The sequence below is a fragment of the Anolis sagrei genome, chromosome 2 (genome assembly GCF_037176765.1).
Source record: "Anolis sagrei isolate rAnoSag1 chromosome 2, rAnoSag1.mat, whole genome shotgun sequence".
NCBI lineage: Eukaryota > Metazoa > Chordata > Lepidosauria > Squamata > Dactyloidae > Anolis > Anolis sagrei.
The window spans coordinates 64412199-64438314 of NC_090022.1; the positions used below are offsets into that span (position 1 = coordinate 64412199).

Consider the following 26116-nt stretch of genomic DNA (forward strand, 5'->3'; position numbering starts at 1 on the left):
TGTGTTCTCTCCCATCTCCTCTAGGATTCTAACTTTGAAGAAGTTTATCACTACTTTTCTGAACAGTGACACTTGGTGTCAATAAATTTATTCATATTTATGTATAAAATAAAGTCATTCATTCAATTCTAACTCAACGTAGCCCTTCTATGAGTGATGAGACTGCCATTCAACAGAAGATGCTGCTAATGGAAGTGCACATGTGTGAAAGCTATTATTATTTCTCTTCTGGCTTTCCCTACTAATTTTGACAGGATGTGCTTTTGTGGAACTCCATTTAAGACATAATAACCCTTTCAACAAACTCAGGATTCCCAAGCATTATCTGACTGGCCATATGGGATAGTCAAGTATATTTAATAAATTGAATCTTGATTGACAGAGGCGGATAGTAGGAATATCCAAAGTGTTCCACTTTGATTTTCATTCCCCAGGGCCACAATCCTTATGCCCATTTACTGTGAAACAAGCCCTGGGGGGCTCAGTAGGGTTTATTTACAAGGATTCTGGAAGCCAGATCCCTGCATACTTGAAACATTTTTATGGTTCCAAAGCAGAAATAAGCCATTTTATGCTTTGGACTTTTAAAACTGGAGCTACAGTGTAGGAACAACTGTAATTACGGAGGAACGATTATCTGAATGAGGCAGCTATGCCATAAAGTTCAAGAAAATGCTAATACGTGGTGGGATGAGAACAAAAAATTAATGATGGGGATTCTGGGAAGGACAAAAACAGCATTATAGAATCCAGGTTTTTTTAAAAAATGTTTAATATTATAGTACAGTTTATAAAAAAAGGCACCATGCTCTGACAGCTCTACAAGAAAACGGTTTGCTGTCCATTTCATCATAGCTCCTCTTGTTCACTGCGTTCAGAAGATGAGACCCAACGATTTAGGATCAATTCCTAGAAAGGAAAACTGATAATTAAAATCTAAAACTGTACCAACAAATGGATTTTTTTACATTTCCAGTTTACATGATACTACTTTTCCTGTAGTGAAGATATGCCTTGCAGATTACTTTTATAATAAAGGCAACAATTGATAAATACAGATCCCTGCCACAGAAGCATTCCCCAATCCCCACTATGTCCTAACTGGGCTTTCAGGTTTTATGACTTCCCACCTTTTTTCTGTCTCCCACATTCCCATCTTTCTATCCTTCCTTTCATTCAAACATCCTGTAAAAATAACTTTGGGGTCTGTTTGTTGTTCTAGTTTGTCAATTCAACATCTGATGAATGCTTTGCAATGAGTGAGTTCTCAGTTATTTTAATTCTGCTCAAGTCATAAGCAGTGCAACTCTTAGTCTTTCTGTCTTTGAAGAGCACACTTCTGTACTTTGAAAAGCATTGCAAAAGGTTTGCTGCATGGCATACTAACCTGTAATTCAAAATAATACTGCCAGAAGGATATTTGGAAGTATGAAATGAAATACTTTTAGAACAATAACATTACAGATTTTTAACCATAAAGAACTTCTTTTTCGCAGTGCCGTTTCAAGACCAATTCACTTGTTACTGAAGTACTTTGATATCATAATCCCACAACACTTCTGCAGTTTCAAGGAAGAATCCACGTAGATCAAGGAAATAATGTGAATTAGGTTTAGAAAACTGAATACTCACAACTAACTGCTAAGTTAGGAAAAAAGATATTTTGCTCAGCAACATCCTTTTTTTCAAACCAGACAGCCATTCAGGATGCCTCCAGGTGGCATCTAGGTTTATTGAGGTGGGGAAAGTTCAAACAGTATTATCTCTGGATTTGGATGCCTTGAGGCAATCACTGACTTCAGACAAGAAATCCAGGGATGGCTTGCATACCTGAACTTTAATTCTTTTGAGGCATTCAGGGGATAACATTTCTTTTTCAGTCATATCAGATGGCTTGATCAAATAGCAGAACAAGAGTTCCTGATGGTAAAGAATGTATGTTATTAGCAACAAAATAAAATACATTTTATTACCATTTTCTTGTAAGTGGATGACTTAATAAACATAATCAAATTACGAGGTATAGGATTTGCATTTTACCTCTACAGGCATAGTTCACTTAACAAATGTTCTGGCTGTGAACCTTCTTTTCACAAATCCAGTTTCTCCTCATCTTCTGTGTAGATGAATTATTTTTAGCAGATAAGCTTGCCTCACCAGCTACTCCTGAAATGTCTAAATAGCCACGAATCCCTCTGAAAAGTTCATAAATTAAATATTGTGGAGGCTAGTGACAAAGGCTGCATCTACACTATAGAATGAATGCAGTTTCACACCACTTTAAGTGCCATAGCTCAATGCCATGGAATTATAGGTGTTGCAGCTTGGTGAGGCACAAGTATTATTTGGCAGAGAAGGCCAAAAACCTTGTAAAACTAACATGCTTTTTATTAATTACCTTGGAAACATTTGCTGTAGTTCTGTTCAACCCAGCCAAAGACTTCCAGCTGAAAGGCCTGCGCAACGGCCCTTCAAAGTCACCATTAACTAATTCAACAATCACAGAGTAACTGGAAAACAAATGAACACAACCATTTTAATTCAAGGTTTATAAAAACAATTTAAGACAGATTTGGCCAACAGAGAGGATAAAAACTACTGACCAAAAGTGCAGCGAGTGCATTTTCCATAGCCTTGAAACTTCCCTTTAAGCAAATCTCTGTGTAATTGAGACCAGCTAATATATACAGTCATATAGTTAACACAACCTGTAGGTTAATGAGTTAAGTATGATGTATCAGAGCAGGTATACTAGGAGAGATCTGAAGATGAACTGTTCATCCAGTATCAATCTCTGTGAGATCTAAATAATTCCAGTGAGCTCATATAGAAAAATATACTTGTTTAGTCGTAAGCATATTTATTACAATGTCATTTCTGTACACCTTCTCAAAATAATAATATGTCTTTTGAAACAAAATTTCATGTTGCCGAATAGAATGAATGGTATATGTTGAAAATAATATTCATGCTAACTGTGAGAGAAATAAGGTTAAAAACTGTGAAAGCCACCCACTGCATAGCTATCAGCCTCCTTCCAATACACTCAAATCAAGGGAAAGCTTCATAAGAACCACCACTCTTCATAATGTTCTCCCAGTATTAGCAAGAATATCCCTCTGGGCAGCTAAACCAGGAAATCCCAGTTGGATGGTCCCCACGAGGGTCTGCCTCCAGGGACAAAGGAAGAATGGCCAACTTGGAAGTCCCCGAACAGACTCAGAGTGGAGTTGGCAGATCAATGGACAACCTAGCTAAATGGCACTACCAAGAAGAAACCTTCACCTTGTATGACTGTGGAGCAGAATAAATAACTTAGCATCTGTATGCTTTTCCACAATGCCCTGCCTCACGAACAGAAGAATTGTTTAAAGCTACAGACAATGAGGTCGCTGTTGCCTGTTTTTGGTCTAAAATTATTTAGTCGCTTGTGCTCTCTCTGTTTTATCAGTTTTATACTTATTTATGCAATGCTTTTGACATGAAATAAATAAATAAATATTAATAAAAAGTAATATATCTAAATATTGAATGCTATACCTGGCATGATAAAACGGAGGACCCTTTCGATACAACACTGTAATGGGAAAGAAAACAAACAAGTACTTTACTAAAATGTAATTTTAAAATGTGAAATAACAGTTGGCAACCTCTTGGTGAATCATAATGGTGTACATTGAACTTACACCAGCGTAGCTCACTTTTTTGGTTGTTGCCAGTTGGAATTAATTATAACTGTGCGTTGAGATTTATCCCACTTCCAAATTCAGCCACTTCTGGTTGGTGGAGGGGTGGGATGGTGAACAGCAGAGAAATGTCCAGCTATTTTATTAATGCTGAATGCAGGGGAGGGGGACTTGTTTTAATAGTTAAGTTTCATCTTCAGCTTAACTACCATCTTGTTAGATCTGCTCCCTTAATAAAAGAGGTGATAAGCGAAAGCTCTGCTTATTATCTCCCAATTAGGATTTAGACATAGAAGCAACTGAGAAGTAGACAGTTTCACTCATTCATCCAAAATGCTCTCTAACATCTTCAGGGAGAACAAGGACAAGTGAACATAACAGGGATTTATAAAAAGCACACTGTGTTTGCAAAGTGTCCCATAATATAAATAATGAACACTGCCAATAGCTTCCCAGGCTCTTTCTGTCCATGGTAGAAAGCTTTGCATCCACACTGATGACAGCAGCCCATAAATAAAACATTTTTAGAAGTTACAGTAGCGTGAACATCAATTATTTAAACTAGTCAGCAAGGAATGGGAGGGCCGAGATAAGCCCTCAATACCTAATGGTCACATAAGTGAAACTCAACTGAATGCACAACAAACCTGAAAACAAAACAAAATTGTATTGTATGAAGACACTTTGAAAAAATAGAGATCAAGTGAACAGATCTAGAGAGTGCTGTGGTTTTAGCTCTGAATCTGTTTTTAATCAATTTTAAGCATTTAAACTGTTTATTTTTAATACCATTAATATCTAATACCATTTTAATGTTTGTACTGAATAGTTTTAGGTTTTAAATTGCATTTGCATTGGTTTCACTGTAAGCCTCTTTTGTAGAGAGAAAACGTGGTGCATAAATAAATATAATTACAATAAATAAAGGTAAAGGTTTCCCCTGACATTAAGTCTAGTCATGTCCCACTCTGGCAGGTGGTGCTGATCTCCATTTCTAAGCCAAAGAGCCAGAGTTGTCTGTAGATGCCTCCAAGGTCATGTGGCCAGCATGTCACCTTCCTGCAGATGGGGTACCTATTGATCTACTCACATTTGCATGTTTTCGAACTGCTAAGTTGGCAGAAGTTGGAGCTAGTAGTGGGAGCTCACCCCGTTCCCCGAATTCAAACCGCCAACCTTTCGGTCCGCAAGTTCAGCAGCTCAGTGGTTTAACCCACTGCACCACCAAGGGGCCCAATAATAATAACAATAACAACAACAATAACTTAAAATATCTTGTGGAAGGAGTCACCAAAACCCATGCTCCCCCTTTCCCTGAACACAAAGGACCCGCATTACACGAACTGCTTCCTATTGCACAGTAAACACTGATAGATGCAAATAGGAAAAGAAGATTACTTACAGAGGTCAGTTCCATATTTCAGCCCAACTTTTGGCACCCACCCTTTACTCCGAAAATAGTGGTATGCCATATATGTAGCCTTAAAGTTGGGTTGTGCATCACTGAAAACTTCCCATAGCTTCACAATAGATAAAGGAACCTAGAACAAAAGCAGTTGATTCTATATAAGCACAACACATGAATACAGCAAACAGTTGCTGACTGTTGTCAGCAGTCTTGGTCAATCCAAAGCTCCTCTTTTATGTCAGTCAATTAATGCCATGAAAATACATTGGCCAAATGGAAGCAGACATGAGTTTGCTATGTAAAAGAGAACACCAGTAGCATCCTATGATCTGCAAAGGTCTAGGGCAGGGGTCCTCAAACTAAGGCCCGGGGGCCGGATGCGGCCCTCCAAGGTCATTTACCCGGCCCTTGCTCAGGGTCAACCTAAGTCTGAAATGACTTGAAAGCACACAACAACAACAATAACAATCCTATCTCATCAACCAAAAGCAGGCCCACACTTCCCATTGAAATACTAATGAGTTTATATTTGCTAAAATTGTTCTTCATTTTAATTATTGTATTGTTTTTAAGTGTGGTGTTTTTTTGCACTGCAAATAAGATATGTGTAATGTGCATAGGAATTCATTCATGTATTTTTTTTTCAAATTATAATCCGGCCCTCCAACAGTTTGAGGGACTGTGAACTGGCCCTCTGTTTAAAAAGTTTGTGGACCCCTGGTCTAGGGAGCCTTGTCTATAAAGATCAATGGTAAACAATGAGCAATGTACTGTAGGCTTTTAAAAGCCCTTCTCACCAGTTTTGCTATCACTCAAACTTGCACAAAAACGATTTAGGGATAAACTGAATTGTCACTGTGTGGTGGAGAATTCAGTAGCATTGGATTTAACAGAATGGAATTAATTTCACTGAAATTTAAGTATAACCATCCACAGGTTTTTCTGTCATTTCTGCAAGTGTGCTGGTATAGCTACTTAAGTTCCATTTTGTCTAATCCCATTTTTCTGAATTCAACAGGCACATATAACTTGTGAGGGATTGCAATCAAATATTACCCAGTTATGAAAAAGCAAGATTACTAGCGATAGAAATGTTGTTCACCGCTTAAAAAATAACCAGTGTCAACTTGCCAAATCAGCCATTGAACAGTAAGTCAATTCTTATATAAGCCCCATTGCTCCAGTTGGGACTAGCAACTATACTTAGGCAACAACGTCCATTCCTGTGTACTAAAAAGTAATACCCAAACCAACAGTTTATTGGGTTGCTGTGAGGTTTCCGGGCTGTATGGCCATGTTCTAGAAGCATTCTCTCCTGACGTTTTGCCCACATCTATGGCAGACATCCTCAGAGGTTGTGAGGTCTGTTGGAAACTAGGCAAGTGAGGTTTATATATCTGTGGAATAATGTCCAGGGTGGGAGAAATAACTCTTGTCTGTTTGAGGCAAGTGTGAATGTTGCAATTGGCCACTTTGATTTGCACTGAATGGCCTTGCAGTTTCAAAGCCTAGCTACTTCCTACCTGGGGGAATCCTCTATTGGGAGGTGTTTCTCCCACCCTGGACATTCCACAGATATATAAACCTCACATGCCTAGTTTCCAACAGAGCTCACAACCTCTGAGGATGCCTGCCATAATGTTGCCGAAACATCAGGAGAGAATGCTTCTGGAACATGGCAATACAGCCTGAAAAACTCACAGCAACCCAGTGATTCCAGCAATAAAAGCCTTTGACAATACAACAGTTTATTCATGCACAGTTTAGCTGCACGTGATAATAAGCATCGACTTACCTCATTGTAATGGATACTTAAACATCCCAGTGCATAGACTAAGAAAAAAGCCTACAATAAACAAACAGTAAAAAATGTTATATTATATTTATTTTATTCTATTTATGCATGTTATATTTATCATAGAGTACTGGGATGGATGTGTTCTATACAGCAAAAAGAGAGAAGGAAAAATCAACCAAAAGCAGCATATTGTCTGAAGACAGTTATACCGAAACATACATGCTTCTCATTGAAGAATAAAAGCAGACTGCAGCTCCTTATTTTTGTAAATACAATAAATATTAAATATTTAAATAAACAAACAAACAAATTTCTAAAGCATTGGATCAACTAGAGAAGTCAACTTCTTCACTTTAGAAAGGATCTGTAAAAGTCACAGCATTTGTTGAAAAATCAACAAGGAATTTTCTTCAAGTGAACAAGTGATGTTGTTCCAGTTAAGACACAGAGGATTGCTGAGATGGAAAATACTGTATATGATATTCTAATGTAGAGTTAATTGCTATTACTTGCTTCCAAAAATTGCACTGATAGCAATACAGTTAAAGTATTCACAGTGCTTAATATTCACATCCCAAGATTATCAAATTCAACAACATACCTCCAATAGACTTACCTCCTCTAGACTAAGTTGCAAATATTCAAAAATCTTAAATGGATTTCTTCTGCAGACCAACTTTTCTTTTTTGTTTAACTAGAAGAAAGTAGTAAAAACAAAGTTATGAGAAAGCAATAAAGACATTTATGTCATTTAGTTAAAACTAGCTAAAGACTAAGTAAAGACTGGCATAGTAGACTGAATTTCTTACACAAAAGTATATGTTTAATTCTCTTGCCTTTTTGCTCTTGAAATATTTTCTGCCTGGCAGATCTTTTCTTAATGGTATTGGTTGACCTGTTCTGATGTCAGAGTAAGTTTGATGTTTGATGTGTGATGTTACAACAGATTTGGGTTACATTTCTGGACACCACAAATTTGGCTGTGTAGATGTCACAATTGATTGTCCAGACAACCTATTGTTCATAAAATCAAGGATTGAACTTCAACAATCCATGAGAAACCTCTATTAAATTAGCCTGTCATTATTGCATAGATGAGGTATGATTTTTCCTATGATGAGTGGTTTCAGCGACTTTCAGTCAAGATGATAAATTATACTTATGTAAGACCCAGGTCCACAAATGGCTTGCTCTAATCTTTTTTCACAAGAAAGTTTACACATTTTTTGAACAGGACATGCATCCAAAAGAAGAATAACCAGGTTGTGCTCTTACGTGTGATTTCTCATTTCCAGTTGCTGCTTCAGTTGGATACACATTTGATTCCTCTTCTTGTATTAATACATATTCATGATCATAATCTTTATTGAGCCAAATATGGGAGTTCTCTTCATTACAGCTGTCGTGCTGAGACTGGTAATGTGCACTCGATGAATGTTGTTCTGCCAAATGAGTCCTGGCCACACTTTTTAAGTTTGTTATATCTGATTTGTAAGGGTTGCTGTTGACTAGTGGATCATAGTGGGGGTCACTTTCCAAGCCATGTTCTTTCTCCCCACTGGTTTCTGAAGAAGTCACGAAGTCTTCTGGTTCATTGCCATCCGCCTCCATTTTGAGGGTCCCCTCATTTTGAAATTCACAACTCTGCTCAGTTTCCTCTCTCAGATTAAGGGGTTTGGTGAAATCCAGAAGGATTGCATTAATTGTGCAATCATCTAGTCCTTGCTCCTGCATAAGGCTTTTTGCCCATTCGACATGACGCTGGTACCTATGATGCGAAGAAGCAGAAAATGTGAACACTGTTTTTGTGATTCTGCCCATTCTTTAGGAGGCAGATCTCGTGTAAATATATGTATTTTTATTTATTTACTGTAATTATACTCCACCCTTCTCACCTCCCGGGGGGGGGGGGGGGAGGCGAGGGGACTCAGGGAGGCTTACAAGCTATGACAATAACTCAATGTCAGATTCTGACAATATCAACAATAATAAAAAACAATATTACAACTGTAAAAACATATACAAATCAATTATAAACAATATTTCAAATGATTAAAACATATCAAAGGTCTAGCACCAACTGAGCTTTGTAAACATTAAACTGATTGCTTTGTCATTCTTATACAGATTCCATTATACTTATGGGTCATATTAACCCCCAAGGGCTTGCTTAAATATCCGGGTGTTAAGATTTTTCCTGAAGTTTAAAAGTGAAGGGGCTGTTCTGATGTCATCGGGGAGGGAGTTCTACAATCACGTGGCCACCACTGCGAAGGCCCTGTCTTCGGAATATTATTATTATTTGAAACACAACAAGATTAGTCCACAGCAAACAGGATAACTATGCTGGTTGTTGTATTGGATCACATGTTGGACACTTCCCAAGTGTCTAGGACTGTGTGATGTACTGGCGAATAATGTGTGAAGATCCTAGTAGGATGGCGTTCTGCAACTGGCAGATGGTAATCTTGTCAGCGCTGATTGTGTTTACGAGCAGGCCAAAGTCTTTAGGCACTGCACCCAGTGTGCCGATCACCACTGGGACCACCTTGACTGGCATGTGCCAGAGTCTTTGCAGTTCGATCTTTAAATCCTCATAGTGTGTCAGCTTTTCCAGTTGTTTCTCTTCAATCCTGCTTTTGCCTGGGATTGCAACATCGACAATCCATACTTGTTTTTTTAAACATGATCGTGAGGTCAGGAGTATTGTGCTCCAAAACTCTGTCAGTCTGAATTCAGAAGTCTCAGAGTAGTTTGACATGTTCATTTTCTGTAACTTTTTCTTGTTCTATGTCACAGGCAGATGGTATTTGTGGCACAAGTTCCAATGAATCATCTGAGCAATGATGTATGCCTCTGCTTGTAGTTTGTCTGCGCGATCTTCTTGCAGCAGCTGAGGATGTGATCTGTTGTTTCATTTGCTTCCTTGCAGAGTCTACACTTGGGATCTGTCATTGACTTATTATTATTATTATTATTATTATTATTATTAGTATAATAACAGTATGTTTATAGTATATCACATTATAATAATAGTATTATTATTAATATCCACCAAATGGAAGAATACTATAGAAATTACAAAATGGTAAGTTTCGGAAACATAGCATTATATAGGTAGATAGGTGGAAGAGTAACATTATTATTATTATTATTATTGTATAATATAACAATAGTATTATTATACTATTGTTATATATGATATATTGTTATATATGATGCATTGTGTGTCTCCAGATGTCCCATATGATTTTCTGTAGTATATGGTTTCTCATAGGATTTTCTTCAGTTACCAATCTGCCCAAACATTACCAGAGTTCTGGGTCATACTGTGACCTTCTCACATTCATATATGGAAAATCAGGGATTACATGTAATCTCAGAATTTTAGACTGTGAACTGTCCCTTGCTCAGGCTTGGTTCAGTTGAAACAGAAATCTACAATTTTCTGTTATGCAAACAAGTTCCAATAAATCTCGTTCTTGTGAATTCTTTCCTCTAGTTCAATTTTTAGTTTTCTACTTTTTATTTTGAACTAACCAGTTTCCCCAAAACAACAAAATACAGGGAACCTAGGTCTGCTTAAACTAGTTAGTTAAACAACCCAGAATCGTGCTGTGATTTCTGATCCTGCTTTATTCACTAACCATAGTTTACACTAGAGAATGTATATTTCATGTATATATGTATGTATATATGCCTCCTGGTATTGCTAGACTACAACTCCCATCAGCCATTGCCAGTAGAGCGAATATTTTGGAATGCTGGGAGTTGCAGTTCTACAACAACTGCAGGGATCTATCTTATCCATCCCTGTTCTAGAGTCTTGTATTAATCAGTGTTGCAATTTTCAGTATCTATTAGTATGAAAAAGTGTACACAGTGTAAAACTAAGGTGCTTTCCTATTTCAACTGAATTATCTTTGATCTGTTTCTAGCTTTTGACTTTAGTTCCCTGACTCATTGCAGCAATGACTGTGAGCCCACTACTGAAAAGGCCAGACACGATTTAATATTGCTTAATTATTCTAGAAATATAATAGTGCACCTCTAAGTGAGCCTCGTAAAACCATGTTGACCTAACAGATCAGAAGGTAATTAAGAAAAGTATTTCTAAGGCAGTAGCAGTAGAGGCAAACATTATTTGATAAACAACCAGAAAAATAGATGAACACTTTGCTTTTTCTGGAATGGGAAAAATCTTTCAAAATATCAATGCTTATACCATTAACTAAATGCTTGCTGTGCAAACCCCAATAAAGTAAATGTCTTACTTTTTTGATGAGACTACTGGCATATTAAAATTGAACTCTGCAATAAATAAAAAAGTGAAATTACTGCTTTTGCACATGGAATACATGCTCAAAACATCAGAATTTTTTTTAAAATGGTTTGGATAAATCTTCAAAGAATGTGGACATCTTAAGGCACCTGTAGCATTACAACGTTGGAAATAAATATGAAAAATAGATTTGTTTCCTTATCTTTCTAACCACCTTTCTGGGAATGAGGAAACAAAACAGGACTGTTGTATTACTGCATCTATAAATACTACTTCCCATCCTATTAAATTTTAATGACCAGTAAAGAAATAGCACACAGTAGTTGGGCCACTGAAACAGGCTCAATTCTGCAAAGATGATGCCTTCAAATACATTTCAGAAGGATTACCTTGCCATTTAGCAACCAACACAGGATCTGAAATACTGTACTCTGGTCGACTTCTTGAAAGAATACCTTTCCCAAAAAATCCCTAGGGGGAAAAATAAATATGATCAAGAGCCTAAAATATATTGAAAGTATCATCTAGATCTATGGTTATGCATTGAAACTTATAAGCCAATGAATCCAAAATGCTTGCCATTGGCAAGGGTTTAATCTCATTGTAGCCCTCACTTGCACTTTCCTGGCAACCTCTGTGAAATAGGCAAGCTGGTAGAGTATGTATAAACATCCAGGACCCATCATGGTGTACAAGTTGGAGTGTTGGAGACCAGGGTTCAAATCCCTGCTTGCTCATGAAACCTACTTGTGAATCACACTCTCTCAGCCTCTAAGGAAGGCAAAGGCAACCCTCTTTTGAACAAATCTTGCCAAGAAAAATCCTTAGAATTACCATAGGTTTGAAATGATTTGAATGCAAACAACAACGATTCATAAATCTAAACTTGACTGATCTACTAGTAGTTTTTCAAAAACTGACAAGAGGCTAAATTAGTTTAAAGCCATTTTGCACCCTTCCTCCCAATATATATTTTAATTATTTAATTATAGTTAATTTATTAATTTTATCTTGCATATTAGTAGGATGTTTGTTACATAAAATAAACATTGTTGCCAGTAGCAACCCACCCACATTTTCCCCAGACATTGTCTTCACCCATCTTCCTAATACTCACACATATGATTAAAGTTATGATGCAAGTCTTACACATTTTTACATACAGAACCAAGACATTAATACAGCAGGTATACCTAAGGAAAGTATAGGGGTAGTGACACTGATTGAAGAGTCCTTGGAATCCTCGGGTTGTTGGTGGCATATTTTGCTTATGCCCTTATATATACTCCTGTGGGCTCTGCAGAAGCAGATATGCAGTTGCGCTTTCTAAAACAGCAGTTCCCAACCTTTGGTCCTCCAAGTGTTTTGGGCTTCAGTTCCCACAATTCCTAACAGCTGGTAAGCTGGCTGGGATTTCTGGGATTTGAAGTCCAAAACACCTGGGAACCACTGTTCTAAAATGTTCCTTGCTACAGGTGAGCTACAGCAGCCAGGAAGCTTCTGCACATAGCTGTGGTCACCCTTTCAGGGTGGTGGGGGGTATCAGCAGATTCAGCACAAAAGAAAGAAGGAGAATCCTTACACTAGGGCAGGGCTTCCCAAATTGTTTCAGTCATGGAACATTTTTGTCCAAAAGAACCCTAATTCTATCCTTAAGCACTGTGAGGCCACAAAGTTTTTTCCTTTTTTTCATCTATTCCTATTGCCTGATTGTTTTGGATAATGTAGTAGGTTTCAAACTAAAGACATAAAAACACAGTATGACACAGGAAATGAGATACATATGCTGGATTTCGTATCATAAAATCACAGGATGAACACTTCCCAAGAGTTTAAGACTGTGTGATTTATTATTATTATTTATTTATTTTACTGACACAAAAACACAGTATGTCACAGCAAATGAGATATATATGCTGGATTTCATATCACAAAATCACAAGTCAAACACTTCCCAATTGTCTAGGAGTATGTGATGTATTTTCAAATGATGCGTGCAGATCCAAGTAAGGTGGCCTTTTGCAACTGACAGATCGTGATTTTGTCAATGTTCATTGTTTCCAAATGCCTGCTGAGATCTTTTGTCATGGCACCCAGTGTGCTGGTTACCACTGGGGCCACTTGTACTGGTTTATGCCGGAGCCTTATCATCATCATCACTATTATTATGTTTATTTATATCCTGCTTTTTCTCTCCATAAGGAGACTGAAAGCAGCTTTATATAATTATAAACCTCTTTTTTGGCACAAGAAAATACTGGATTTACACCTAAAGTGATGAATGAAATTGTTTCATTTTTGTACTTAAAACAGTTTTGAAATTGGGCTTTTTGTCCGACAGTGGACTATGTAAACCCAAGGTGGCATAAGCTGAAAAGCCTGATAAGCAGATAGCCTTTCTGGCTACTGACAGTTATCATCATCATCATCATCATCATCATCATCATAATCTTTAATTACTTATTAATCGCCCTTCATCCGAGAATGCTCTAGGCGATTTACAGCTAAATTGTAAAAGATAAAATACATACATACAGAAATTTAAAATTAACAGAGATCGAATGCTCTAGTAAAAAGCTAGAGTTATAAGCCTATCAAGTCTACCTAAACGTCATTCAATAGCAAAGCTTCCAAATTTTGTTTTTAAAGTAGAAGTACACTGAGTTTCAATAAGATCTTCATACTTTGGCACAGACTTAAAAAAAAAGATTTTCTAGAATATATTAAAATTTTGGGGGGGGGGGGGGGGGGAATCCCTACAACGCTTTTGCGCAATTCTAGGGTTCCATGAAACCCAGCCTGGAAATGGCTCCAGTAGGAACAGTGGACAAACCTACAGCTCAGCTCTGGGGAAACCCTTTTGTGCATCTGGCAAAGTAGATAAGGCACAAACTCAGCAATCATCTCAATATATGTACACTGGTGGAACTTAAACATTCTGCCAATGGGCTACATCAGTGAACAAAGCAGACACACTCCTGAGAATCACGTAACAGCAAATTTGGTATCGAAGTCAGAAATAACATGAAAAGAATAGAAACAGGTTTTATATCTCACTCTGCAAGAGCAGAAGTCTTCTAAATATGAGAGATTTTGAGTATTAAATAGTGCAAGAAGGCTGGAATACCTTGCTATACAGTTGTTCCATATCCTCTGGATTCTTCACAATTACATTATTATTTATAATTTCAGCTTGGCATATTTTAAAATCTCGCCCATAATTGCTTCCATCACAAGAATAAATAGGGAATGGGGAATCATATGGTTCATAAACCCTTCTCTTCCTTTTTGGAGGATGAAAAACTGCTTCTGCCATTTTGTATTATGTTCTTCTTTAGCAAAAGTATCTAAAGAACAGAAAGAAATATATATATTTAAAAACATGAAAGAGTTGACACATGGAAACTTTTTAGGTGTGATCCATAGTCTACTTCAAACCAACATACCTTTCCTTGAATTGGCTGGATCCAGTGGTTCTGAAGGAATATAACCAGAAGGGTGACACCATCTGATGTTCATGCCCTGATTTACAAAAAAATATAGAATAATTCAGATTGATGATGTGACACAGACATACATTAAACACATACTATGGATGACAGCTTTCTCCGCATTCCAACCTGTCATCTGAAATTACGATACTGAAGTTACTGCATGAATTTAGATGGATTTTGATTTTATAATCTATTCAAGAAGGCAATAATTGTGTGATATAAAGATTGCAACATTTGAGAAAGAATTTGCCTTTACTTAGCTCTTGGGAGATAAACTAATAAAGACAAAAAAAAAGTTAGTAAATCCCACTGTGATTAAATTCTGGCATATAATTTTTCCTTTGTGAAATTACTTCAATTTGCTCAGTTTTTGGAGATCTGAAGACTTGATTGTCTCATAATTAGGTTCCTAGATTAGTTTAAGATTGCCTCTACATTTTAAATACTTCATTACTTCTACTGACACTTTTAATCTCCTCATTCTACTCTTTTGTGGCACACAGACATAACTGGAAAAACACTTTCTGAGCAAATATATGTCTTGGCTCACGTTTTGTTTCATTTCTTCTTTTATTTTTGAAACCTGGTACCTTTATATCTGGGGCAAAAGAGGCCAAAATTATATTTTTCACTCTCCTTTTTGCTTTCCCTAAAAGGGACAATACAAAGAAGAAGAAAAAAACAGTAACGAGTGTCCTGTGGCACTTCGAAAAACTAGCAACTTTTATTTGGCACAAACTTCTGTGGACCTAAGACTAATTCTTTCGAGCAGCAGACTGGCATCCAGAAGAGCTTGTCCAAATAAGTGTATTTTTTCTAAGTGCCACCAGACTCTACAGTACAGTTGGCCCTCCGTATTTCACCATTCAGTTTCAAAATATATATTTTAAAAAAACCTCATAAAAGCAAACCTGAACTTTTGTATCAGGGACATTACTTTACTGCATCACTGTATACCAGTAGTTCCTAACTTTATTTGACCAGGGACCACTTGACCAGGACCACTCTCCAATATTAGTACCAAAAGGGTTCTGAATCAGTTTTTGGTCAACTTTAGATTCAGTTTGGTTATTTGGGGTGCTGATTCAGAAAACTGCATTATATAGGCCACATTAGCTCTAGTTTCTGATACAGAACATATGCCATCCAGTAGTCGCCATCTTCTTGCCCTCAGAAACCCATATTTAATAAACCTCAGCACTATAAGAGGGTTTTGCGAGACCAGTCACTCTCCTTGCAGTGTAGTAAAGGTGAGGCTGTGGACCATATTTTGGTTCTTGCTGAACACTGGTGGTGCACAGACCACAGGTTGGAAACCACTGCTGTATACAATGGGACTTGAGCACCCACAGTATTTTGCAATCCCAAGGGGCCCCTAGAATCAAACCTCAGCAGATTCCAAGGGCAAATCTGACTCTTCTGCAGCAAATAGACCCTCCTTTCACAGTAATGCTTCCTTTTTATCCACCATGGCTGCCGATTCTGGGATTTATAGTTTGGTGAGGCAATACATTGCTCTGGCAAAGGGTGCATCTACGCACTATAAAATTAGTGAAGTTTGACACTACTTTAGCATGGCTCAATGCTATGGAATAATGGGATTTGCAGTTTGGTGAGGCAATAGCTCCCTTTGGCAGAGGAGGCTAAAGGACTTGTAAAACACCAACTTCTAAGATTCCACAATATTGAACAAAGCAGCTAAAGTGTTGTCAAACGGCAGTAAGTCAAGTGTGGATGAGCTCTTAGAGCAGGGTCACCTCCAAGGTCACTTACCCAGCCCTCACCCTAAACTTTAGACTTAGAGTCACCCTAAGCCTAGTGGTGGCGCTGTGGCACCATGAGATGCAGAGCCAACCTTATGAAATGGGGCCACAAAGTGGAGTCCACGACATGCGGATTTTGAACTTTCCCTTAGCCCTATCCAGAAACTATTGCACAAACTCTTAGCCCTCTGAGTTTAGTATTTTTACTGTTCAGTCTACGGATTGCTTTTATGATGTTGTGTTGTGTTATTGTGATGTGTTTATTTTTGATATTTTGAATTTATTTTTTTTATTTTACTTTATTGCACTGTGTTTTAATCTGAGTTTTTTCGGGCTTGATCCTTTGTAAGCCGCCCCGAGTCCCTTCGGGAAGATGGAGACAGGGTATAAAAATAAAGCTATTATATTATTATTATTATTATTATTATTATTAACTTGACTTTCTCATCAGCCAATAGCAGGCCTACACTTCCCATTATTTTGCACTAGGATAAAGGTAATGGTTTTCCCCTGACATTAAATCCAGCTGTGTCCGACTCTGGGGGATGGTGCACATCTCCATTTCTAAGTCGAAGAGCCTGCGTTGTCCGTAGACACCTCCAAGGTCATGTGGCCAGCATGACTTCATGGAGCACTGTTACCTTCCTGCAGTGCAGTACCTATTGATCTACTCACATTTGCATGTTTTCAAACTGCTCAGTTGAACTGCTGGTAAGCTGATGTTGGTTAAAATTGTTCATTTTAAAATATTGTTATCTTTTATGTTATTTTGCAGTAGGCTAAAGGTAAAAGTTTTCCCTTGACATTAAGTCCAGTCATGTCCGCTCTGGGGTGTGGTGCTCATCTCTATTTCTAAGTCGAAGAGTCAATGTTGTCTGTAGATACCTCCAAGATCATGTGGCCAGCATGACTTCATGGAGCGCTGTTACCTTCCTGCAGAGTAGTACCTATTGATTTACTCACATTTGCATGCTTTTGAACTGCTAGGTTGGCAGAAGCTGGGGCTAACAGCGGGAGCTCACACCACTCTGAATTCGCACCTGCAATCTTTCGGTCAGCAAGTTCAGCAGCTCAGCGCTTTAACCCCCTGCACCACTGGGGGCTCCTATTTTGCACTACAAATAAGATATTGACTACTGCAACGCTCTCTACGTGGGGCTGCCCTTGAAGACGGCCCGGAAGCTCCAGCTAGTCCAGCGCGCGGCAGCCATGTTACTAACAGGAGCAGGACGCAGGGAGCACACAACGCCCTTGTTGTCCCAGCTCCACTGGCTGCCGATCTGCTACCGGGCCCAATTCAAGGTGCTGGTGTTGGCCTACAAAGCCCTAAACGGTTCCGGCCCAAAATACCTATCTGACCGCATCTCGGCCTATGAGCCCACGAGGACCTTGAGATCGTCTGGGGAGGCCCTTCTCTCGATCCCGCCTGCCTCACAGGCATGCCTGGCGGGGACGAGGGATAGAGACTTCTCGGTGGTGGCCCCCCGGCTGTGGAACACCCTCCCTGTAGACATCAGACAGGCGCCCTCCCTTATGACATTCCGCAAGAGCCTAAAGACGTGGTTGTTTGAGAAGGCGTTTGACTAAGTGCTACAGCAAATTGGCAATGATGAGTGGAACGGAATATGGATAACGAGATTGGATTGTGATTCTATGATGAGACGTCGCGAATGATTTAGTGTAATGGTATTATTAATAGTGATGTTGTTATTGTTGTTTATGATATTGCTTTCATTGTAAATTGTCTTTTTATATGTTGTACACCGCCGTGAGTCGCCCTAGGGCTGAGAACGGCGGTCAACAAATGCAGTAAATAAATAAATAAATATTTGCAATGTGCACTGGAATTCGTTCATGTTTTTGAATTACTCCAAAATGCATCGAGTGGCTGAGATAGTGATACCTTCCCTTTCAGTGGGCGCAAAGTTAGTTTCATGGACAAAATCATTAACAAATAGTGTGCATAAAATTACCTCCAGAGAATGTGAATAAGTTATATGTGAAATATTAATTTTGTGTTTAGAATTGGGTCCAATTTCCAAGATTGTGCACCTTTATGCAAATACAGGTATTCTAAAATCTGGAGGAAGAAAAGCTTAAATCCCAGCCCAAAATATTGAGGTGAGAGGGACACTCCACCTGCCCTGTGAAAGAGAACCCAAAAGCTCAAAACACCAGGGAAGTCCTGCCCTCTTCCTGATGCCCTTTTCGCCCAAGTACAGCATCCCAAGGGTGAATCTACACTGCAGTATTAACGCAGTTTGACACTGATTCAATGCTATGGAATCCTGGGAGTGGTAGCTTCACAAGCTCTTCAGTCTCCTCTGCCAAAGAGAGATGGTGCCTCACTAAACTACCAATCCCAGGATCCCATAGCACTGAGGCAGGGCAGTTAAAGTGGGATCAAACTGCACTCATTCTGCAGTACAGATGCGCTTCATCCCTCTCTCTGGCCTTTTCCCACGAATGGCTTCCCGCCTCCCTTGCTTCTGGCACTGACCTCACTCCAGGCAGCGGAAACGAGGCCGGACTCCCCCGCCTGCCCCTCCCCTCCGCGAGGGAAACCGGAAGAAGGGCAGCCCCGGCTCCGCGGCGGCGACGGAAGAAGGAAGCGCTTCTGGTTTCCTTAAACAGATCAGAATGGAGTCGGTCTCTCTCTGACGTCATTGCCTCCCGCGCATGCTCCGTCTCCGGGGTAAAAAATAGCAGGTGCTTTGTCAACGCTGTGGTTGTCAGCCTTTGGACTCCAATTCCCAGAATTCCTGAGAGTTAGCCAGTCAAACTGGGGCTTCTGGGAGTTGAAGTCCCAAGAACCTGGTTGGAAACCCCTGCTAGTGCAAAGCGATTTGTGGTCTTGCATTTATCCGGGAGGAAGGCTGCATCTATTCTGTAGATGCACTTTGATACCACTTTAACTTCCATGGCTCAATGCTTTGGGATTCTGGGAGTTGTAGTTTTACAAGGCTACTGCTACTATTAATAATAATGATAATAAGTTTCATTTGTTACCTGTCTCTCATGGCTCCAAGTGGGGCGTAAACATAGTTGAAATATATAAACAGAACAAAGGATGATAAAAATATGTATATTAAAAAGAACAGAGATTAAAACACCAATGCTAATAAAATGTACGGTCTCTTGGTGGCACAGTAGGTTAAACCACTGAGCTGCTGAACTTGCTGACCGAAAAATTGGTGGTTCAAATCTGGGGAGTGGGGTGAGCTCCCACTGTTAGCCACAGCTTCTGCCAACCTAGCAGTTCAAAAACATGCAAATGTGAATAGATCAATAGGTACCGTCTTGGCGGGAAGGTAATAGCGCTCCATGCAGTCATGCCGGCCACATGACCTTGGAGGTGTCAACGGACCATGCTGGTTCTTCGGCTTTGAAATGGAGATGAACATCAACCCCCAGAGTCAGACACAACTAGACATAATATCAAGGGGAAACCTTTACCTTTCCTTTACTAATAATACAGGGTGAGGCAGCATAACTTCCATTTTTAAAATGCACGCCATTCAGTCGGTTGAAGACGTAGCAGAGTGCTAGTGGTCTCGTTTGAGAGGTGGGAGTATAAAGTTTTGTCGTGACACAGTTCAGTCGCCATCATGCGTTGGAGCAGTGAAACAGTAGAACTTTTGCCGTTGAGGCCTACTTTTCGAGCGGATTTGGAGTGGTCGGCCCGCTCTCCAGATTTGGCCCCTTGTGATTTTTTCTATGGGGTTTTTTGAAATCCTGTGTTTATGTGACCTGTCCAAGGACCCTACAAGATTTGAAGACCAACATCCAGGAAGAAATTGCCAACATAACGCCTGCTATGCTGGCAAGAGTCACGACAAAGGCCAGAAATCAGTTTACTCAGTGTACGGAGAATGGGGGACGTCACCAACCTACTTATAACTGTTCCTTATTATTCTAATTCTATACCATCAAGAATCAAACTGCACCTTCATACCTTGTTTTGATTCACCTTGATTGTTCAGTAAACCTAATTGGTTCAATTTAGTCTTGTCTCTAGAGTTTTATTTTGGGGAAATTAAAGTAAATACAGGGCATACCGATGGTCACTGGGAAAATAGCCGGACACATATAGTTTTCTCATCAAACCTTCCCGGTGTGCCATCATACTACGTAAAACAAAACTTTAGGTATGTGCCTACATTATAATTTTTTTCTGATTCATACAATGAGTTCTATTAAGTTTTGAAAAAAGGAAGTTATGCTGCTTCACCCTGTAAAATGTAAATTTAAAATCAATAGTTTATTTCTTTTTCTTTTGGTCCTTCATGAAAAAAGGTCTCCCTGGCATTTGACTTTCACATTGACGTTTGAGTTTCCTGTCCTTTCGACCTGCAAAAAGGCATTCTCATCCTGGGAGAAAGGGGGGATATAAATCCAACAAATAAATTAAAGTACTGTTGTTCTCATTTTAATCTCTCACACAGACCCTTCCCCCCATAATAAACCATATCTAACATTCCCAATGAATGGGAGTAAAAAAATATCTAATATTTAAAAAGGTCTTCATCTACCATAAAGACAACAAGATCATTCCTATTGCACTTTGTTGTGCTTCCGTAGTTTGGTTTCAGTTTCAAACACTTAAGAGCAGAGCTTTCCAAACTTTTCATGCTAATGACACACTTTTTAGACAGTCACAATTTTGCAACACAGTAAACTAAGATTTACTAGCAAACCGGAGATTAAATCAACCCCTTATAAGAGATTCGGACACATACATAAATGGTAACAATGAAATATATGGGGACACAACATATCTTGTGCAAAATATTCATTGATATTCATAAAAAGATGATTTATTGCTGATTTTACATAGACTTGTTACTTTTACCTGACACACCTACAAGCTGCAGTCAACACAATGAACATCTCGTGACATGCAGTTTGGAAAGCTCAGACTTAGAGGGTTTCTACACCTTAGAGTTATAGCAGTTTGATCTCAGGTTAATTGATATAACAACCCTGACGATCAATGGGGTGGCATCCTATGGCATACTGAGGCCCTTTTTACATTGCCATATAATCCAGATCATCAAAGCAGAAAATCCACATTATCTTCTTTTAGCTGGATTATATGAGTCTACATTGCCATATAATCCAGTTCAAAGCACAAAATCTTGATTTTATATGGCAGTGTAGAAGGGGCCTGAGATTTGCAGGTTGATGATATACAGGCCAATCCTCATAACTGTGGGACTCGTATCTACAGTTTTATTTATCTTGATTTCACCAAGGCCTTCAACAGGTTTCCCCTCGTTATTCTAGCAAAGAAACTGGTAAAATGTGGGCTAGACAACATCTTTATCAATTACCTGGTTGATGGAATAGAGAGATGTCTTTCAAATTTGCAGATGACACCACATTAGAAGGGACTTTTGTCACATATGTCTCTGAAATATGGGCTCTTCCACACAGCCCAATATCCCAGAATATCAAGGCAGAAAATCCCACTTTAACTTAGTGTGGACTTGAATAACCCAGCTCAAAGCAGATACTGTGGGATTTTCTGCCTTGATATTCTGGGATGAGGGGCTGTGTGGAAGTCCCATAGTCATTGTGTTGCTTTTGCCCTTTCTTTTTGGCATTACTCACCACAGCATCATGTCATCGTGCTGCATAGACCAGGAGGGCACCTGTTTCCCAGGTATTTTATGGTCAAAGGGTCTGATATCTCATATTGCAGCACAACTCTACTGCTCTTCATGCATGACATTTTAAAACTATGAGATGGAAGCTTTAAAAAAAATCCCCTGAGATGATGTAACAACCCTTTAAAAAGCAGTAGGAATATCTACAATTTTCAATTCATATTTCTGCAAAACTGAAAAAGCAATAATGTTGAAATAAACTATCCTCAAAAGTGCTACTTTTTATGCAAAAGCAAAGGCTTTCAGAAAAGGATATTTCCAGGTTTTTTTTAAAGCCACATCCCTTTTAAACACTAATGTTTAGTGCAGGAAGGAAGTGAGAATATGGCTATTACAACCTTCTTAACTCTGCCTAAAATAAAAACTTTCCCCACCCATCTGTAACAATGAAGTCATTTTAGTTACTGTATATGCAGCCATTTAAAGAGACTTGTGAGTGCCGGAGACTGTCCTTTATTGCCCTTAGAACCATTAACTGCCAATTTGTTGCTGGAAATAAATGTGTGTCAACAAGTTCAGTTTCAGTTGACAGCAGTTCGTCAGCTTCTGGACTCAGAGTTTGTTTCCTTCCAGAGTGATAAAAACCATTGTCAAGGTTAATCCTTTGTCAGCCCTGCTGCAGCAAGGGCAATGCCTGGGAGCATAAATTATGAACTTCCTCCTTTGGGTCGCATTTGACAAAAGGGCTTGGAAATGGTTGCAGTTAGACCCACCTGGGATGCCACAGTGGCATGGCAGCACGAATGTGAAAGGCATGAAAGGACTTTCTACCCAAGGCAATTCTCCTTTTCCTTTCCGCGAACTTGTCATTCACTGACAGCCAAATACCTTGCAGATATGTATCAATCCATCAATTACCACTGTCCTAGCTTTATATGTCATCAACAGTATTCATGGCTAACATACAACTAAGGCTCTATATCGGGCATGGGCAAACTTTGGACCTCCAGGTGTTTTGGACTTCAGTTCCCACAATTCCTAACAGCCTACCAGTTGAAGTCCAAAACATGGAGGGCCAAAGTTTGCCCATAGCTGCTCTATATTGATTTATATAGATTGTCCTTAATCAAGTCCAGTTGCCCTGCCACATTTTCAGTTTTTATTTTTGAGGATTTCTGGATGCTATCATAAAGGCTCCTCCCACAGAGATGTATAAAATCCACATCGAGCTGGATTATATAGCAGTGTGGACTCAGATAACCCTGCCTTGATATTCTGGGGGCCCTTCCACACAACCCTATATCCCAGAATATCAAGGCAGAAAATCCCACAATATCTGCTTTGAACTGGGTTATATTAGGGCCCGTCCAGATAGGATCTTTATTGTGGTATCTACCGCAATAAAGGAGGAGCTGTCCAGACAATGTTCTGGACAGTCCAGAATTAATTCGCTACAATTAATTCGCTACAATCCAGACACCATTCCCACAATTTACTGGGCTAAATAAACCTGGTAAACTGTGGCAATACCCACCCCTCCCCCCAAACCCCCAGACCCTTTTGAAAAGGTAAAAAAACTTACCTGTCCTGCAATATACCCTCGGAGAAGCTCTCCCGGTGTGTACAAATGATGCGCCGGGGGGGGGGGGGGGAGGAGGGAAAATCGCTCCCCACTCTCCTGGCACATCATTTGTACGTGCCGGGAGAGCTATTCCGAGGGTATATTGCAGGACGGGTAAGTTTTTCTTACCTTTCAAAGGAGCCTGGAGGCTTGGGGGGAGGTGGGTAGGTCCATGCAGGAGTTTACTAGTCAAATGCCTCCAGACATTCTCCTGGGCTAATCCTGAGAGAACATCTAGATACCCACCCCAGCATGTGCTTAATGGGGTAGGTGTGGACAGGCCCCCAGGAACATCCTCGTTTTTTAAATGCGGATTCTGCTGGGATAAAGGCCTGTCTGGATCCAGCCTGAATCCACACTCAGATAATGTGGGGTTTTTTTTGCCTTGATATTCTGGGATATAGGGCTGTGTGGAAGGACCCAAAGTCACCCTGGAAAACCTAGCAAATTTCTAGAGAAAATACTTCCAGCAAAAGTTTTTCATTTTAATAGGGGAATCTATTATTCAAGGTTTCCTGTATCCATAGTAAGGTCAGGACTGTATCCCATGACATACAGCAGTCATATTCTGCTCAGAATTTTGCTTGTTGTTCTTTCATTCTGTGTCATTCTGAAATGGTATAAATGCCCATGAAATGTTGGCAAGTTTAGAATTGAATGCTATGGAACATTACACAAAAGAACTAGTTTTGTTTTTTAACTACTCCACAATAATTGTTAAAAAACAAATTTACTTTCTTGATTTTACATGGTTTCAGAAAGAGAGACATGAAGCTAACTGTATAATTAGGTGAGATGTGATATTTCAACACAGTAAGACATTTCTGAGTTCTATAGTTTACAAAGCAAGCTTATACATGCTCAATCAGAAGCTACAATCTTATACATCCTTCCCTAGGAGCAAACCCATTGAGCTCAGTGAAGCTTACTTTTGAGTAGCTATGTATGCATTGATTATATCATTATCACCACTATCATCACTGCTTCCACTATAACTACTACTGGTACATAGCAATTTGGATTTTCTGACTATTTCTTTCATTTATATGAAGCCTTTCTTCTGGAGTTGGTAAAAAGAGAGAGAGAGAGAGAGAAAGACACTATTATATAAAAATGTATGTTTGAGGATTTATTTTTGCTACTGAGTATAAGACATGATCATCCTCAATGAGTCTCAGGTGAAATTTTTAAAAAGCATACTAAAATTGGTGATCACAACAAACCTGTAAAATATATCAATAGCAACGTGAAAAGAGAATTTTATCAGAAGGTAAATCAGAGTCCTTTGTTTACATGTTTGACCTAGACTGTATTTATATTGTAGACTTCAACGTCTACAGTATAGATGCAGTTCAATGTCACTTTAACTACCATGGCACAATGCTATGGAAACATGGGAGTTGTAGTCTGGTGAGGCACCAGGACCCTGGCAAAAAAGTCTAAAGACCCTATAAAACTACAGCTTCTGTAGCATTGAGTCATGGCAGTTAAAGTGGTATCAAGTTGCATTAATTCTGCAGACTGGATCAAATGTGTTCAGGATTTTAGAGGTTAAAACGAGCTTTTACAAATGTGATTAGAAATTAATTGGGGCTCCGGCGTTGTTCTTTCAGCACAGGTGTGATTCTCCAGATTGCCTCATTCCTGCTAATAAACGGGCTGTGGCGCTTTTAATTAAAGACAGCTTTGGAGATCCCTGAGGGCGTGTGATAAATGAACAAAATGGATTCTGCATTATTCATCTTTCATACCAGACTTTTCTTAAATGGCAAGAATATTTCTCTTTTCTTGAACTCTACTTATCCTCTGAGTCATGGCATGGGCAGCCCCAAGGGGAGAAGACCCATTGAATCAATGGGATTCATGTAAATCCTTCCTAAGCATCTCACAATTGATTTAGTTGACTCAGGTCTGAGACAGCAAGAAAAAAAAAAACCAAGCCAAGAAATTGAAGTATGGAGTGCATTTTCCATTGAATTTCCCCTCATTATCTTGCTTTCGAAATTGCATGTAATAGCAACCGGAGCCACTAGATGTTCCCATTTCAGCAACTTTGGCTAGCGGCCCCAGCGTGAAGGTTGGCTTTCCCTGCAGAGCAGTTCCAAGAGAATGTTTTTTTATGGCCTATTGAAAATGTCAACACAAGGCGAGGCCTGCCAAGTTATTTATTAATGAACAGCATTAAATATCACACAAGAGTTCAGGAATAGCTTCAATCTGATTATGCCTGTAAACCCAGCAACATCAAAGGAATGTTTGAGGCTTGGGACAGGTCCATGCTGGAGTTAACTAGTCAATCGCAATGCTGTACCCAACTCCAATGTCTCACAGTTGTGATATCTGTTCGCCTGGTATAGTTCTCACTTTGAACATAATGGTGGATGTTTAAGGCTCCATGGTTTTCAGAATATTCTGAAAACAACAGTAAAGTGAAAAGGGCTAAGTATTCTCACAA

At 39.1% G+C, this 26116-nt stretch overlaps 1 protein-coding gene across 2 annotated transcripts; it reads right to left on the bottom strand.

Annotated features, from left to right (window-relative positions):
• Window positions 1-754: 754 nt before the first annotated feature.
• TSEN2 (tRNA splicing endonuclease subunit 2) lies at window positions 755-19077 on the bottom strand. 2 transcript variants are annotated; one of them, XM_060765961.2, is made up of 13 exons: window positions 18932-19076; window positions 14621-14696; window positions 14302-14521; window positions 11564-11645; window positions 11167-11203; window positions 8168-8660; window positions 7509-7586; window positions 6890-6940; window positions 5089-5227; window positions 3541-3577; window positions 2399-2510; window positions 1831-1920; window positions 755-909 (listed from the first exon to the last, which is right to left on the bottom strand). In XM_060765961.2, exons 3-13 carry the CDS (start codon window positions 14488-14490, stop codon window positions 850-852), a joined length of 1368 nt encoding a protein of 455 aa, XP_060621944.2. In that variant the 5' UTR covers window positions 14491-14521; window positions 14621-14696; window positions 18932-19076; the 3' UTR covers window positions 755-849. The 2 variants fall into 2 exon arrangements, with proteins under 2 accessions (XP_060621944.2, XP_067319675.1); XM_067463574.1 differs by lacking the exon at window positions 755-909 and having other exon boundaries at window positions 922-1920; window positions 18932-19077.
• Between the last annotated feature and the right edge of the window lie 7039 nt (window positions 19078-26116).

Excerpts from the sequence above, each read along its gene's own strand:
- TSEN2 (XM_067463574.1), bottom strand. The coding sequence starts at position 14,490 with ATGGCAGAAGCAGTTTTTCATCCTCCAAAAAGGAAGAGAAGGGTTTAT. Across the intron at positions 5,228-6,889 it reads TAAGTATCCATTACAATGAG|GTTCCTTTATCTATTGTGAA; the intron begins GTAAGTCGATGC and ends CTTTTGTTCTAG. Across the intron at positions 1,921-2,398 it reads CTACAGCAAATGTTTCCAAG|GAACTCTTGTTCTGCTATTT; the intron begins GTAATTAATAAA and ends CTTTACCATCAG.